At 46.6% G+C, this 13,589-nt stretch overlaps 1 protein-coding gene across 1 annotated transcript in view; it reads right to left on the bottom strand.

The window, feature by feature from the left end:
* Positions 1-13,589, bottom strand: part of SATB2 (SATB homeobox 2) — a 109,298-nt gene that overhangs the window by 20,830 nt on the left and 74,879 nt on the right. Inside the window, exons 9-10 of the mRNA XM_010146662.1 lie at positions 12,846-13,001; positions 1,715-1,912 (exon numbers count right to left, since the gene is read on the bottom strand). Coding sequence (XP_010144964.1) covers positions 1,715-1,912; positions 12,846-13,001 — 354 coding nt within the window. The remainder of the gene's footprint in view (positions 1-1,714; positions 1,913-12,845; positions 13,002-13,589) is intronic.

Raw genomic sequence — 13,589 nt, 5'->3', positions numbered from 1 at the left:
AAGCTCAAGTAAACTTTTTCTCCACGCTTACAGGATATTCCCACAAAAGCTCAAGTAAACTTTTTCTTCACGCTTACAGGATATTGCTGTGGGCACCAGAACTGGGTTAATACGTTCAAAACTACGCAGATCTACTAGTCTTCTCACAGGTTAGCTCTGCCCTTTACTCTTTCATAGCTCCTTGCCTCCAAGATCCAACAAACTTTTGGGAACATGGAAGACAAAACTCACAACGTTAATTACTTAAAGCACCTCCTCTACTTTATAGCTCTGAGATTCCAAACTCTAGGAAACGCATTTTTACCTCCAGGCAAAGACCGAATGGAAAGCAAGGAGGAAGTCGGTAGCAGAAGAGACAAAGGAGACTGAAGTAAGCAATCATTAACCTGGATGAGACCAACATGTTTCAGAAGGGACAGGACTACAAGACAGAAAAAACCTCCGCCTTTGGAAAAAGGTGACTAGATAGTTGGCAGCAGTGCTAGCAGCAGCAGAACAAGAGCAGCGACAAAGAATAAAGGCTGAGTGCCAAGGTTCACAGCGAGAGTAGCAACAAGTGGTGCAAGCCACCATCAAACGACAACGGGGAGGAGGAGGAACGGTGAGATTATCAGAGAGAAATGCAGTATGGACGATTCTCTGACAGTGGTCACGCGACGGCACCAGGTGCCAATGGCAATCCAAAAGGATGGTCTGCTGTGGAAGGCGTCACCTCAGCTTTTTAGGTCAAAGCATCTCCTGAGCCTCTGTTGACCATCAGCAAACGTTTGGGTTTGTGACACGCAACACTAGTTATTAGGAATACACATAAGGCTGATTTTCTCTTCTGACAGCAGCCAGAACTGCAAAGATGAAAAATCTTGTAGCATTTTCACTTCATTTTCCCTTCACATAATTGTATCTATTTATTTCTTGTTCTATTAAGACCTGAGACAAGTTTAGAACAAAGGTGCACAACCAAAAATTCATACTAGTCACAAAGGTGGTAGAGAAGTACAAAACAATCCTGAGGAGGCTGTGAAATTAAGGCCTGTTCCCTGTAAAATACTCATCATGGCAATTTTAGAAGTACTTCAAGTTTCAGCGAACATATAAACCCCACTTTTCCATGTTACACCCTTCAAAACCCCTGTGTATGGACAAACTTCCTTTCCTATCCTCTACTTTTCATGAAGTGTTATCTGGCTCCTTCGAACAAAAGCCAACGTATGGCTGCGGTGCCCTGTTGGCCACTACCTGAGAGTGGCTATCAGGGGTCCCCAGGTTCCATGAGGAGTGACTGACCAAGTCACCACTCCCATTCTACTCCCTAAACATCTGCACACTACTTGCTGTGGCTGAGGAACACATTCGTACTCCTCTAAGCATCAGCAGCTTTAGAGCTACATTGTGTTTCAGCCACAACACAGCTACTGACGCCAAGGGAGCTCCTTAACATTGCTACTACTGACCCTGCCGTTATCGGTGCCAGGGATTGTCACATCCCCTCTCTTCAATGCCCAATACCAACCTGCGCACACTCGCACACGTGCTGCAACACACACACAGTGAGCTCTGAACCCGAGAGCTGTGGCTTGCATGTGGCCCTACAGAGAGATGAAAGCTAGCGTGTCTCAAACTGCAAAGCAGGAGGCAGCTAGAGCCAGCTGATCCCTTTCCCTCTGAAAGCTGTATCGCACCGCAGACCCCCCGAGAAGGAAGGTACAGCTCTGACCTGCACAGGCTCGGGCGTGAGCTGGACAACATGCTGCATACGCTCACTGTGGTGATGCCTGGACTCTTCCTCATAGATGACATCCCTCTCGTGCTGCGGAAGGTTCAGGAAGCGGCGAATGGTGCAGAGGTTCTCCCAAAGGGTGCGGTTTTCCGGACTTGGGTTTTCTTTCCAGCGAAGCAGCTCACACAGCCAGCCCTGCAACGGTAGGGTCAGCACAGTTAATTCACTGAGCACTGAGGAACCTGGTGGGAGTGGAAGGTCAGCTAGACTTAAATCTCTGTGCTGCAAGTTTCGCCGGTCTCATCTCACACCAAATAGCCCCCACCCTCAGCTGCCCTTTGGTCTCAGCAAATCCTTGACACAGTCGATGTCCTGCAAGTAAGAGACACCAACACAACCAGCAGTGCTTAACAGGAAGCAGGATGCAGAGCATCTTCCCCCACCATAATCATACCGTGTTTAAAATGCTTGGGTATAAGTATTTTTTCCCATAGAAAACCTGAGTTGAAATAAAGGTGCATCTCCGCTGTCATTTCAGAGCCCCTTTATTTCTTCATCCAAGCAAGAGAAAAGGAAACATAACCCCCGAGACTTGCTAACAACCCTCATGCAAAAGGTTGCAGCTGCAGGACCAGAAATTCAACCACTACTGAAAATTTTCAGAAGACACTATTAAGTACAGACCTCTGATCTGCTGTCACCATGTTGCACTGACTTCCCCAGGTCTGAAACCCAGTAAAGTAAGTGTTCAAGGCCAGGCTGGATGAGGCTTTGAGCAACCTGGTCTAGCGGAAGGTGTCCCTGCCCATGGCAGGGGGGTTGGAACTGGGTGATCTTTAAGGTCCCTTCCAACCCAAACCATTCTGTGATTCCATGAAAATTTGACATCTTAGAAGGTGCAACCTTGCAGAATGGGAATCCTCTAGTATTCAGCACGAAAGCTGCTAACAGGGTCCTGCAGAAGTTGCTAGAGAGATCAAGATACAAGGCGGAGGTAATTCTAAGCCCAACTGCAGATCATAACAACAGGAGATTTTATTCCTGCTATGTTGTTTCAAGGTTAGTTTGAAACGCCTTCAGAAAATGACCCCCGTATGAAGTCCTGCAGGACCTCTCCACACGTGGTGGTGGCCCGGCATCCCCAGCAGGTTAACGGGGGATAGCGGCTGCTGTCGCACTGCCCGGGGGGCACAGCCAGCCCCATCCTCCTGCCAGCAGCCGTCCCCGCTGGTGGCTGGGGACAGAGACTCCCCTCCCGTGCCTTCCTGCAAGGAGACGCAATGCAAATGACAGAATACGAGAAGATAATGCTGAGGATGCTGTCAACGCGCCTTACTGACTCCTGTCAAAATATTTTACCTAGTAGCTTTATAACCCATCATTTCCAAGCTACAACTCAGCATTTTGACACCATTTCGACAGGCACCTTGCAATACCTAAAAGATAGCTTGATCAATGTTAAAAATGCTCGGTATGAGAAGTAGCCAAACTGCGTTTTCCTGAACAGTGACTAGAGCTGAACAGCCAGGTTCACTACTGTCCCACGTGGTGGGGTGGGATTGCTTTTTTGTGTAACAACTTGTAAGCCATTGACAACTTCTACCATGCACTCCAAACCCCGTATATAATATCATAAGCCGTTGTTTGTCTTACTCTCCACTGTGTCTTCTGCCTCCCCCCCCACCCCCCCCAAAAAAAGGCAAGATTTGATTATCTCCGCTGCATCAGCCAAGACAGCAACACCAGCTGTTCTCATTGTGCAGCCTCTTCCTCACGGCCTACATGTTAATAACCTGATCATTCCATTTTCTCCTTCAACTGCCGGCTGCAGCACAGCGAAGAGACAAAAACCCAGGCCCATCTGCAGCAGCTGTAGGCACTGAACTGTGAAGCCACCGGGGATTTATAAACTAATCTGTAACACAACACTGCCTTGTTTTTACAAGTGAGAGGCCACATTTGTGCAGACCTGATCTTTTCTTGCAATAAACTAGGGGGGGTGGGAAGGATGAAAACAAGATATCTAATCATTTACTTAGGGGAAAAAAAAAAATCTGCATTATATTTTCAAAGTATTTTGACTGGTATTTGAGTAATCTGTCAGCCAGGTGATGTCTGCATGTTAATGTGGTTTGGCCACATCCTTCGCCCCCAGTTCTCCTCTCTCCCTTTCCTCCGCTCAGAAATCCCCCAAAACTTTCTCTCTTTTAGGGAAATGATAGGAAGAAAATCTCCCAGCTCCACAGTGTTTTCTCAGGGGTTCCTCATATGAAGGAAATAATTTTTCACATGGAAAATAAACCATCTGTGGAAAAAATAAGTTCCCGTTTCTCCTTGTTTTCAGGATCTGAATAAGTCTCCAACTGAACTCTTTGAAACGTTTCGAGCAGGTATGTTTAACACCTCCCGAGGGATGCCGCAGCACGAAGACCAAATGTTTAAGAGAAAATACCCACAACACCCCGCACCTGGAAGAGCCAGAGGCCTGTGTGGGGCAGGCCCTGGGGGAGGCCGGCTCTCAGGGTTCTCAGAAGGGCTGTGGGGCACTGTGCAGTGCCCGGCTCTGGCAGAGCCCAGGGATGGCTCGGCACGGCCACCTCCCCTTCCCAAAGTTCGAGCGACTCTTCCAACAGTGACTGCTGCATGTTGATATATCTGTCCCGTTATAATCAGCACTCATTACAATCACTTAGAGCAACACTACAGGCCTCATTATGGACTAGGCACTTGCTGCCATTAGTCTTTAAGAAGGATAGCGCTCAATTTGCCTGGCAACATGCAAGGTCCTGACCTTGGAGCTATTAGGGAAAAGATTAGACTGCAGCGTGACCATGTGTGCAGACACGAGCAAACCAAATTAATTTCTGGCAGAGAGAGGCACCAGGCAAAGCCCCCGCCATCCTGAGGACACCTGAGAACTTCTCCCTTCCCCAGAGGAGATAAGCTAATGGCACGTTTAAAGGAGCCTGGTTCTGAAGGTGAAGCACATCCGTGGTATTTAGAGAGATATTAATCCAGTTTCCCCACAAAGTATTTGCTTGGCTGATCAGATTAAGGGATCTAGCCTTCAACAGCACACCCCCACCACAGCAGGCCCCAAGAAATCTGTGATACTTCACAGCCTCAGACATATTGCACCATGTGTACCCAGCTGCTACAATAATTAGCTTATGAATGTATCAGCTGGTTCTGTGATTTTTATAAATAATAACTAACCTACAGAGCAGAAAGATTTTCATGAGCCTAATATTAGCAAGAAATTGCAAGGTGCGCCTACCTCTGAATTGTCATTGTGCTAAATGCCCTGTCTTCTCTCACGCTGCACGGGACTGGATCTCCCCCAGCACCATCTATAAATATTTATTTCTGCATCGGCGACGGCAATGTATTTGCGGCAGCTTTCTTCACAACAGCCATCATTCGCTCACCCCCACGCATACACACGCATACCCACTCTGTGCATGTGTACGTTTATCTGCATCAAATCCGTCGTCTCCTTGCTCCTTTCCTATCCTTCCCTTTATTTATTCAAGCGTTCGTCCTCCCGCCCATCCGTCCCAGACCTGATCTGTCCATCTTTGGGGCTGCTCATCAGGCGATAGCTTTGGCTACTACGTGAGAAAACACGGCACCACAGCTTACTCACACGCTCTTTCTGACTGCAAGGAACCGCCTTCCCCATGCACAGATGAAAAATCTGCGTCGGATTTTTTAAATTATTTATTTAAATAATCTTAGCACGCCATCCAAGAAAGTTTTGCAGTACCAGGCAAGGAAAAAAAAAAAAAGTGTAAATGTCAAATAAAACAGTGACAGATGACAGTATTCTCTATTGAATAGCACCGTTTCTTCGTGCATGTTCAATGAGAACTCATGAATTATTAATACGCAAATCTCCTTTTTCTGTTAAAAATCTCAACTTGGGGGTTTTTTGGTTGCAATTTATTTTCTTTTATTTATTTCTTTGGGTCTGTGTACGTTACACAGAGCTTTCCAGGAGAATTATTTCATTTAAGAAACGCTAACATACAGAAATCCTTGGAGCTACAGCCATTCACAGTGAATTTTCATCTGTAGCTACATTTATTGGCATGAAGAAGGAAAAGTGAAGAAGGAGATGCTATCTCACCACCTTTTCCCCCGCTCATCCCCAACATCTGAGCTCATTCCATTCCAAGTAAATCCAACTTCTGTGAACGTATTCTGAAAAACCTACCACCACATCCTTCCCCAGCTTTGTGATACGCTGCCCCCCACCCGTACATCACATGCCTTGCTCCGCCGCACCAGCAGCCCCCTTGACTGCCTCAGAGGGTTCGACACGCGCCCCTCACTATGGGTGGAGGAATCCAGTCCTTAATGTCTGCTTCTAAGGTCCTCAAATGGGAACGTCTTCCCTTAAAAATCAGAGGAAAACCAGCACAATTAAAGGATGCTTTTGGCTCTACAGTCAGGCACACCCAGTGTTTGTGGTTACGAGGAATTCTCCTTAGAACTTCCTTCATTTCACCCCAAAACTTGTAGAGGCATCGACAACGCAGCCCAATTTAGCTCATTAAAGAGAGCTGCAGAGAAGTGCTGGTCTCTATTTTTGTTGTTCTCATGAGACAAGATAAACATTTTCTAAGCATTTTATTTGATAAAACAAATAATATCATATTAATGTCCTATTTTTAACCTCTCTCTCGGTCTCCTAATCAAATACATTTCCACATAGCTAAGCAAACAACAACAAAAATCTGCAGGAAGCCAGCCATTCCCATTGTGCTTTTATGCTGTTAAAGAAACAGCATGCTTACTACACCAAAGCATTAGCCTTGGCGCACTCAAACCCCCTTGAGGGACAGTTAGCTGGTGCAGCAATCCTGAGCCATATTCTCCGTCACTTATCCCTGAGCCCTTTTTAGCAGCTCAACCCTTTCACTTTCACTAGATCTGCCCTGGAGCAGGCAGAGGTACCAGCCTACAGAAAGGTCAGGTTTTCTACTGCTGAGTGAAGGAATGCATAAATATCCTGACCCCCAAAACTGCTTCCTGCAGGTCTGATGACTTGCAGTCAGCCAAGGACCCAATTTCTGACTAAAGGACAAGAAGGGATGTGGGAAGAGTTCAGGCTAAGTTACGCTGGGGCTACGGGTCAGCGCTTACAGCTGGAGCAGCATCTCTACCGAAAGCCGTGGCAGGAGGCAGCAGTTGGGTGTCCACGGTGACTTAGGCAGAGGCAGCCTTTCTGCTCCGGCTGGACCACAAGGCACATCGAGCCTGGATAAAACTGCAATTAAACTGACCTTCTGCTTCCCTGCAGTTACACTGAAATTATTATTATTATTAATAATAATAATAATAAAAAATACAGCTAGTTTTCTGTGCTGACATTTTCTAGGGTCTCCAGTGAAAGCATGAGTAGGCAAATGAAGAGTTTTTAGTAAGAGTGATTCAGGAATAAATCTCAAAAATAAATGTAAAAGGCCATTTCCTCACCCACATCATCAGTACAGAAAATGTCAACATATGTGACAAAAGGAAAAAAAAGCAGCAATGATCGACGCAAGTCTTGAAAGATTAGGAAAGAAATGCTGCGTTCCCCAGAGCAAGCTTCCTTTCTACAGCCGATCACAGGAGTCCTCTGGACAAACTTCCTCAGCCTCTCTCCCCTCCGCTCAGTTTGGAACTCCCTGCAGTGCGAAATGAGCCAGATAATATTCAGCTCTTGTTCCTTAGTCGCCAAACTCTCTTTCCATGAATCCAATAAGTGTCTATTAAAATAAATAAACCCCCTAATGATTCTAGATAACCTAATCAAGAAAGCTGAAATGGATAAAAGACTAACTGTAATGGAGAGTTCTGTCATGGCTTCAATGAATTCTTGATGAGGGCCGGGGGAGGGGGGCTGAACCTGAGAAGCTTTACTTGGAGTATTTTGGTACAGTTCAAGGTTAATCAGTCAGTAGCCTGGATTTTCTGAAAGGCTCGGTACTTTTCCTCCCCCCCCAAAATTTAAGGCAAAAGGCAAAGCACTTTCATGAGGGCCAGCTTCTCACTAGCCTTATACAACAAAACAGTACCAAAAATGAACGAGGCACATCAGCCCTGACAGACCTTAGGTTCATGGGAACACCAAGTCTGCTTACAGCTCTTGGCCTCAGAGGGAAGGATGCTGTGCACAGCGGATATTTCCAGCGTGCCAAGTTCAAGCTAGCTTCTCCTCACGCTGGAGAGGAAGTGTGGGCTTGTGGTTAGGGCAAGCAGCCCGCCATCAGCTCCCAGGTCTGCCAAGGACTCCCTGAGCAAAGCCCCAGCTCCACAACTGTCCCTGCTTCGCTCAGCTGCTGACAGCCTAACACCCTGCTGCACAGGCTGTCCTAGAGGGGGGTCTCACTGCAGCTGCACGCAGAAGGTTGTAAGAAAGAGCTAATGTGCAAAGGTACTTCAAAGAAATACTAAGCTCAGTCAAGGAGAGCCATGTCTTTCTGTATTTCCTCCGTGTGCAACATCAAAATACCAGCACAACAGCTACGCCCCAGCTGTAGAGATCCACAACGCCATAAAGGCACTGAGATGTTCCAGCAGGAAGAAGTCCCCTATATGCATACACTACATACACTACGCATCTTCACCACCAGCTGCTTTTTCTAGCTGTTGCTCATCATCACTGGAAATTAATTAGGTTAAGGGCACAGCAAACACCTATGATAAGCTAAAAGGGAGGGAGAAGGCATCCCATGTTATCGAATGAATACCAGGGAATAGAAGAGGGAAGGAAAGAGAGGGAAGGACAAAATAAGGAGTTTCTAGAGCTACCCTGCCTCAGACTGACGCTGCTCGTCTCTCTCACGGTACCTCTATTTTCTTCTTGAGGCACGGGCGGGAGGCGAGGGCAGAGCAGGTGGACATGGTGCTGAGACCCATCTGGCATGGTTCCTACTGCGGGGCAAACACCCCCCTCGGCCAGAGAACAGGCTCCCAGACAATCCTGATTATCAGGGCAGGGATCTCAACATGGAAAGTCCGAGGAAAGGTGAGGAACTGTCACAGTGATTTCCATCCACAGCCCTGTGTTTCTCTTAATCGAAGGGCTTTTCTGCCCCTAGCCTACACCCCCAGTCAAGTTCATGTGTTGTTTGTTTTTAAACATGGCAAAGACATGAACCAGAGGCTGAGCTTTGCCAGCTTCATGTTTTTCCAAATGTTGCTCCGTGGGGTCTCTCTTGCTTTACTGAAGAACAAATTCCAGGCCCTTGAGAAAGAATTTCAGTTCCAAGGGTTTACTTTTTGTTTTCACCAGACTGGTTAAGGTCAAACCCTTCCATTTGCCCTTGCTCAGGGCAGATGCCCAGCAGCATGTGCCCCACTTCTGCACACCATCTCAGCCTGGCTATGGAGAGTCTCTTGCTCTGGCAGAACTGTGGGAAGTTCGGTCTACATGTTCATACAAACCTTTCCCTCCCTCAGACTGTCAACAAGGCCTCCAGCCAGTTCTGCCCACTGTTTATTTTGATAGGGACTGTTTATTATGAACAGCACTACATTTCTAAACCCATCTTCCACGGACTAAAAAAAAAATGGTCTGCTGAGCACAGCCCAGCCTGTGCTAGGTCTCACCATAGCTGAGGTCAGAGGAGTGATGCTGCTGCACAGCACTGCAGAAGCGCTGGCACATGGTTACGGGGGAAATGGTTTTCCTCACACCATTCCACAGAGTAGTTGCCTAACTGGATGTAGAAGCCAGTTTTCATGAATGACAGTCGAAACCTGAAGCAACCCAAGGTCAAAGTCTCTGCCTGTCCCCCTGCCCAGCTCTGGAGACACCCAGGCCACACGAACCTCTCTGAAATGGCACACCTGAAACTCATCTCCTTGTGAATTAAGTACACCAAATCCTGGTGTTTCAGCCACACTCAGAAACCCTCCCAGTGTGATCATACAGGTCCCCGGCTTAGCCGTTTGAAGGACAAAGGGCACTAGCAGGTGGCACCCCCAGAGATGCATGCTGTCCAGCGGGTGCATCACTAACAGCTGGCAATTAAACTAGGATGACAGCTTTGGAGACTGTGGTTGGAGGGCACTGAGCCCCTCAGCTCCTGCTGCCTTCAAAAATACAAAGGGACGCACAGCATTTCACAAACAAGACTAAAAATGTCTAGATAGAAGTTGCAAGGAATAAAATGCATGGTAAGGTAAATAAGAGACTAATAAGTCAATGTCCGAAATGTTTGGCTTGAGATCTTTATGAAGGTGGATTCCCCCACAGAAGTCTCACCATAATACCTCGGTACCTCCCTGAGGCCCTGGTCCTTGCATTTATGTTGACTTGTGAGCTCCGTGGTTTGTAACCTCAGTTTCTAGCAGCTGCCCTTGCCTTCAGTTGCTGAACTGAGCCTCTGCCATGACTTAAGAATAAAGATGGCTACTTGTTAAATTAGAGGTCAATTAACTCCACCAGTAGATGATGCCACTTGCAATAACTGCTCTCAGTGGGTACCACTCTTCCTGTACGAAGACAGAAGACAAAATGAGGCCTCCATTGGCTCTGGATGCTCTCTCGGGTACATGACATACAGCCCTGTGTATAAAATGTCAAAACAGCCCTGTCGGAGATTCACTGGCTGCTAAAACTGTGAAGATCTCACAGCACCGTGGATTGCTGTTGACAGAACAGCAGCGCCCAACATAACACATGCCTTGTTAGCAAACTGGAAGCCTCTCAGTAGTCTGGGGTGAGGGAATAATAGAGGAAGCCAACGCAACACAAGCCAGGCCTGTGGAGAAAAGCAAGTGAACGAACCTTGGCGGAGAGTCCAAGCAAACCCTCAGACTAGCTCTTGTTTCCCCTTTCAAACGTCCTCTTCTGCAAACATGGGCAGTTTACAATGAGCACTTCCCACCACGCAGCAAGCACTGGGAAAGCCCCACCGCTGTTTTTTAGACAAGCTAGACCTAAGGCGGCACACCGACCGCCCCACCATGCCAATGGCTCTGCTGACGCAAGCAGCTGCGTCCTTGCTTTTGGCACTCCTCCCTGACACAGGGCACCCCAGCCAGTGGTGGGACAGCACAGGCACGGCAAGCCAGGCCGGGGACAGACACACAGGTGGGCTTTGGGGCAGGGGGAGGCCCCAAACCACTATGGTTCTTGGCTACGGCTTCTCTGTCCCTGCCTTCCAGTGCCCCCATAAACCACTTTCATGCTCCAGCAGAGCGCTATGACATCTCAGCGTGGCAAATGCCGGGTCATCCCAGGGAGCCAGGATTGCTTTGGCAGGGCTGTGGAACAAAAGAAACATCAGCCTCAGAAACACTTCTTTATTCGCTGCTGCTGCAGAAACAAAACCTTTATGTGCAGTAACTTTGCTTTAAACAATAACATTTGTGAATCCTCTTCTTAACCTTTTGCATCTGGCTTTCAAAATCTGCCCGGTTCTTTTTCCACGTGAAAGACTCCAGAGCTTATTTTTGTTTTGGTGCTGGTGGGCAATGCTTTCAGAGAAGTGCACTCAAGCTGGCACAGACCAAAGCTGGTGAGCCACCCAAAGCATTGCTGGGTGGTTCAGTCCCTCTCTATTTCAAGAAGCCTCTGGGCATAATGACAGGAAGCTTGCAGGCAATTTTAAGCCAAACCTCAGAGAGGCTGGCATTCGGTCTGTGTTAAACACTCCTTATTAAAAGCTGTCCAGTCTGGATTCTGGGTGGAACTTTGATATCTGCATGGAGTAAAGAATAAGGGGCACGTTTGCAAAATCAATTGTGCAGCTTTTATATTTACTGCACGTTTACCACATATGTCATTTATTACACAGTGGAAAACCGTTAAATGCACAGTAGTTGTGCCAAGTGGCATTATGCTTTTAACAGCTTTATTCGTTTAACAGCTCCAGTTCTCATTATATTTTGCCATGTGGTACATGAGATTTTTATGCATTTAACAGTTTAAGAGGGTTCCATGGTATTTTCCTTTTATGTATTTCATACTGTGCCTGGGATTTTGTTGGGGGGTAGAGGGGTTGCAGACTGTAACCTCTGTACCCTGACAAGAAAAAGCAAAATGCAAAGAAAATTAATGATTAAATGAGGAAGGAAAAATGAATCAGAACTCCATGTGTCAGTGCACAAATACCTGTCACAAGGACAAGGCTCTCCCATGTGCTTTGATAGCCTTTCATGCTTTGTTTATATGCCTTTCAACCTCTTATTTTACACCTACTTTAAAGACTACGCTGTTCCCCTGCTCAGAGGAAAAGAAAGTGTGTATTTTGCAGACTGCATGTATCTCGATCCTTCTGTCCCACTTTCTCATTGTCACAAACACATTTGTGCATTTTTTTGTGCATATTGATGCCCTCTCCTAGCACAACTGTGTAATTTCATCCAGGATCAGAAGCAGCCCTTTTCAATGAGTAAACAAATCCTTCCAATGGTCTCCAATCCCTTCCTACAAAAAATTCCGTCTCTCATCTTTCCCACAATACCCCTTCTGGTGCTCTATACCTTTTAAAGAGCTGGATGAAATTTCTGAATAGATTCTCTTGAAGAGTTTCGCCCCGACCTATGTTTGCCCACACATATTTTTTACACCCAAGGTGGAAATGAATCCAAGAGACCTCACTGCAGTGCCCTCTCAAGCCTTTTAGTAAAAACAGTTGGATCTGAGGTGAATTATTCACATGGCAATACCATATGCAGCACATACAGCATGCAAAAAAAGGAAACACCTGCCTAATATGTGGTTTCCCATTGCCTTCCCTCAGTTAATCACTTAAGAAAACAATTTCTTTGCCTACCAAAGGAAAAGTATACCATCATTTGGAAAGGTCCTTGTCCCACGAGCAGAGGTGTAAGTTATATACCACACATAGGAGAAGACATGCGTGTTTGTACAAAAAGGAGGAAAAAGCTTGGCTCTGAGCTGATCCTTTCCTCAGCCTATTTTAAAATGGAAAAGGAAACCACTTAAGCCAGCAAAAGCCAAAAACACGACAGGTTCCCCAGAGATGAAGATTATTGTTATTGTAGGAACAGATGTATTTTTATTGGTGGGAGGAGGAGATGGGTCTCATTCCAACCCCAGAGTTTGCTTTAAAAACAAAACCCCAAAAAGCCCCGCAACAGCAAAAACCCCTCTACCACTCACCTGACTTTTATTGGCAGCCACTTTGGCAAACAGAGCTTGAGATACCTTGGCCCTTTTCATCTCCTGTTGGATCTCGTCATAAATGGCAGCTGTGATGTTGACGTTGGCGCCGTCCGCCTTAATGGGGAGGTCTGTTGTTGGTGTCGAGGTTTTGGCCTACCAAGAGACCATGAAAATAATAATTAAAGAAGTGCTGCTTTCAGCCCAGCCATCTGTGCAGAAATTATCAGAGGATTTCAGTCAGCTGATGCCAAACTGCATTAGCTACAGAGGGACACTTCCTGTCCATTATTCTAATCAGGTTAATTGTGATTGGAAATAATTGCAGTGCATTCCTATAGGACATACAAGGCCCTGTCAACTCTCCCCCTCTCCCTCTCCCAGCGTGTTTACTGAGCAGCTCAACAACAGGATAGGTAGCCAGGGCACTCGGCTGCAGGCAGGCGCTGAAGTTGGCTTTCACAGCTAGCTCCTGCGGCAGAGGCACCAGCCTCTACCTTCTCCCCCCATCTCTAAAAGTACCCTACACCTTGGAGGAAGAGCCAATTCTCCCAGAAAAAATGAGTAAATGGGTAGAGGTCTCTAAATAATAAATTATTACTCAATTTAATGCACTCTCTCTCATCCTTTATTAAAACTATACGTATTTCATTTGAGTATGTATGGTTTCCCAGCCTTATCATCATTATGCTAGCCAGAGAGTCACCTAATTTCACCTAGGAAATCAGTGGAAATTAAAAAAAA

This window comes from Eurypyga helias, unplaced genomic scaffold, assembly GCF_000690775.1.
Source record: "Eurypyga helias isolate BGI_N326 unplaced genomic scaffold, ASM69077v1 scaffold6182, whole genome shotgun sequence".
In the NCBI taxonomy this organism is placed as follows: domain Eukaryota; kingdom Metazoa; phylum Chordata; class Aves; order Eurypygiformes; family Eurypygidae; genus Eurypyga; species Eurypyga helias.
This window is presented reverse-complemented; position numbering and strand designations above follow the sequence as displayed.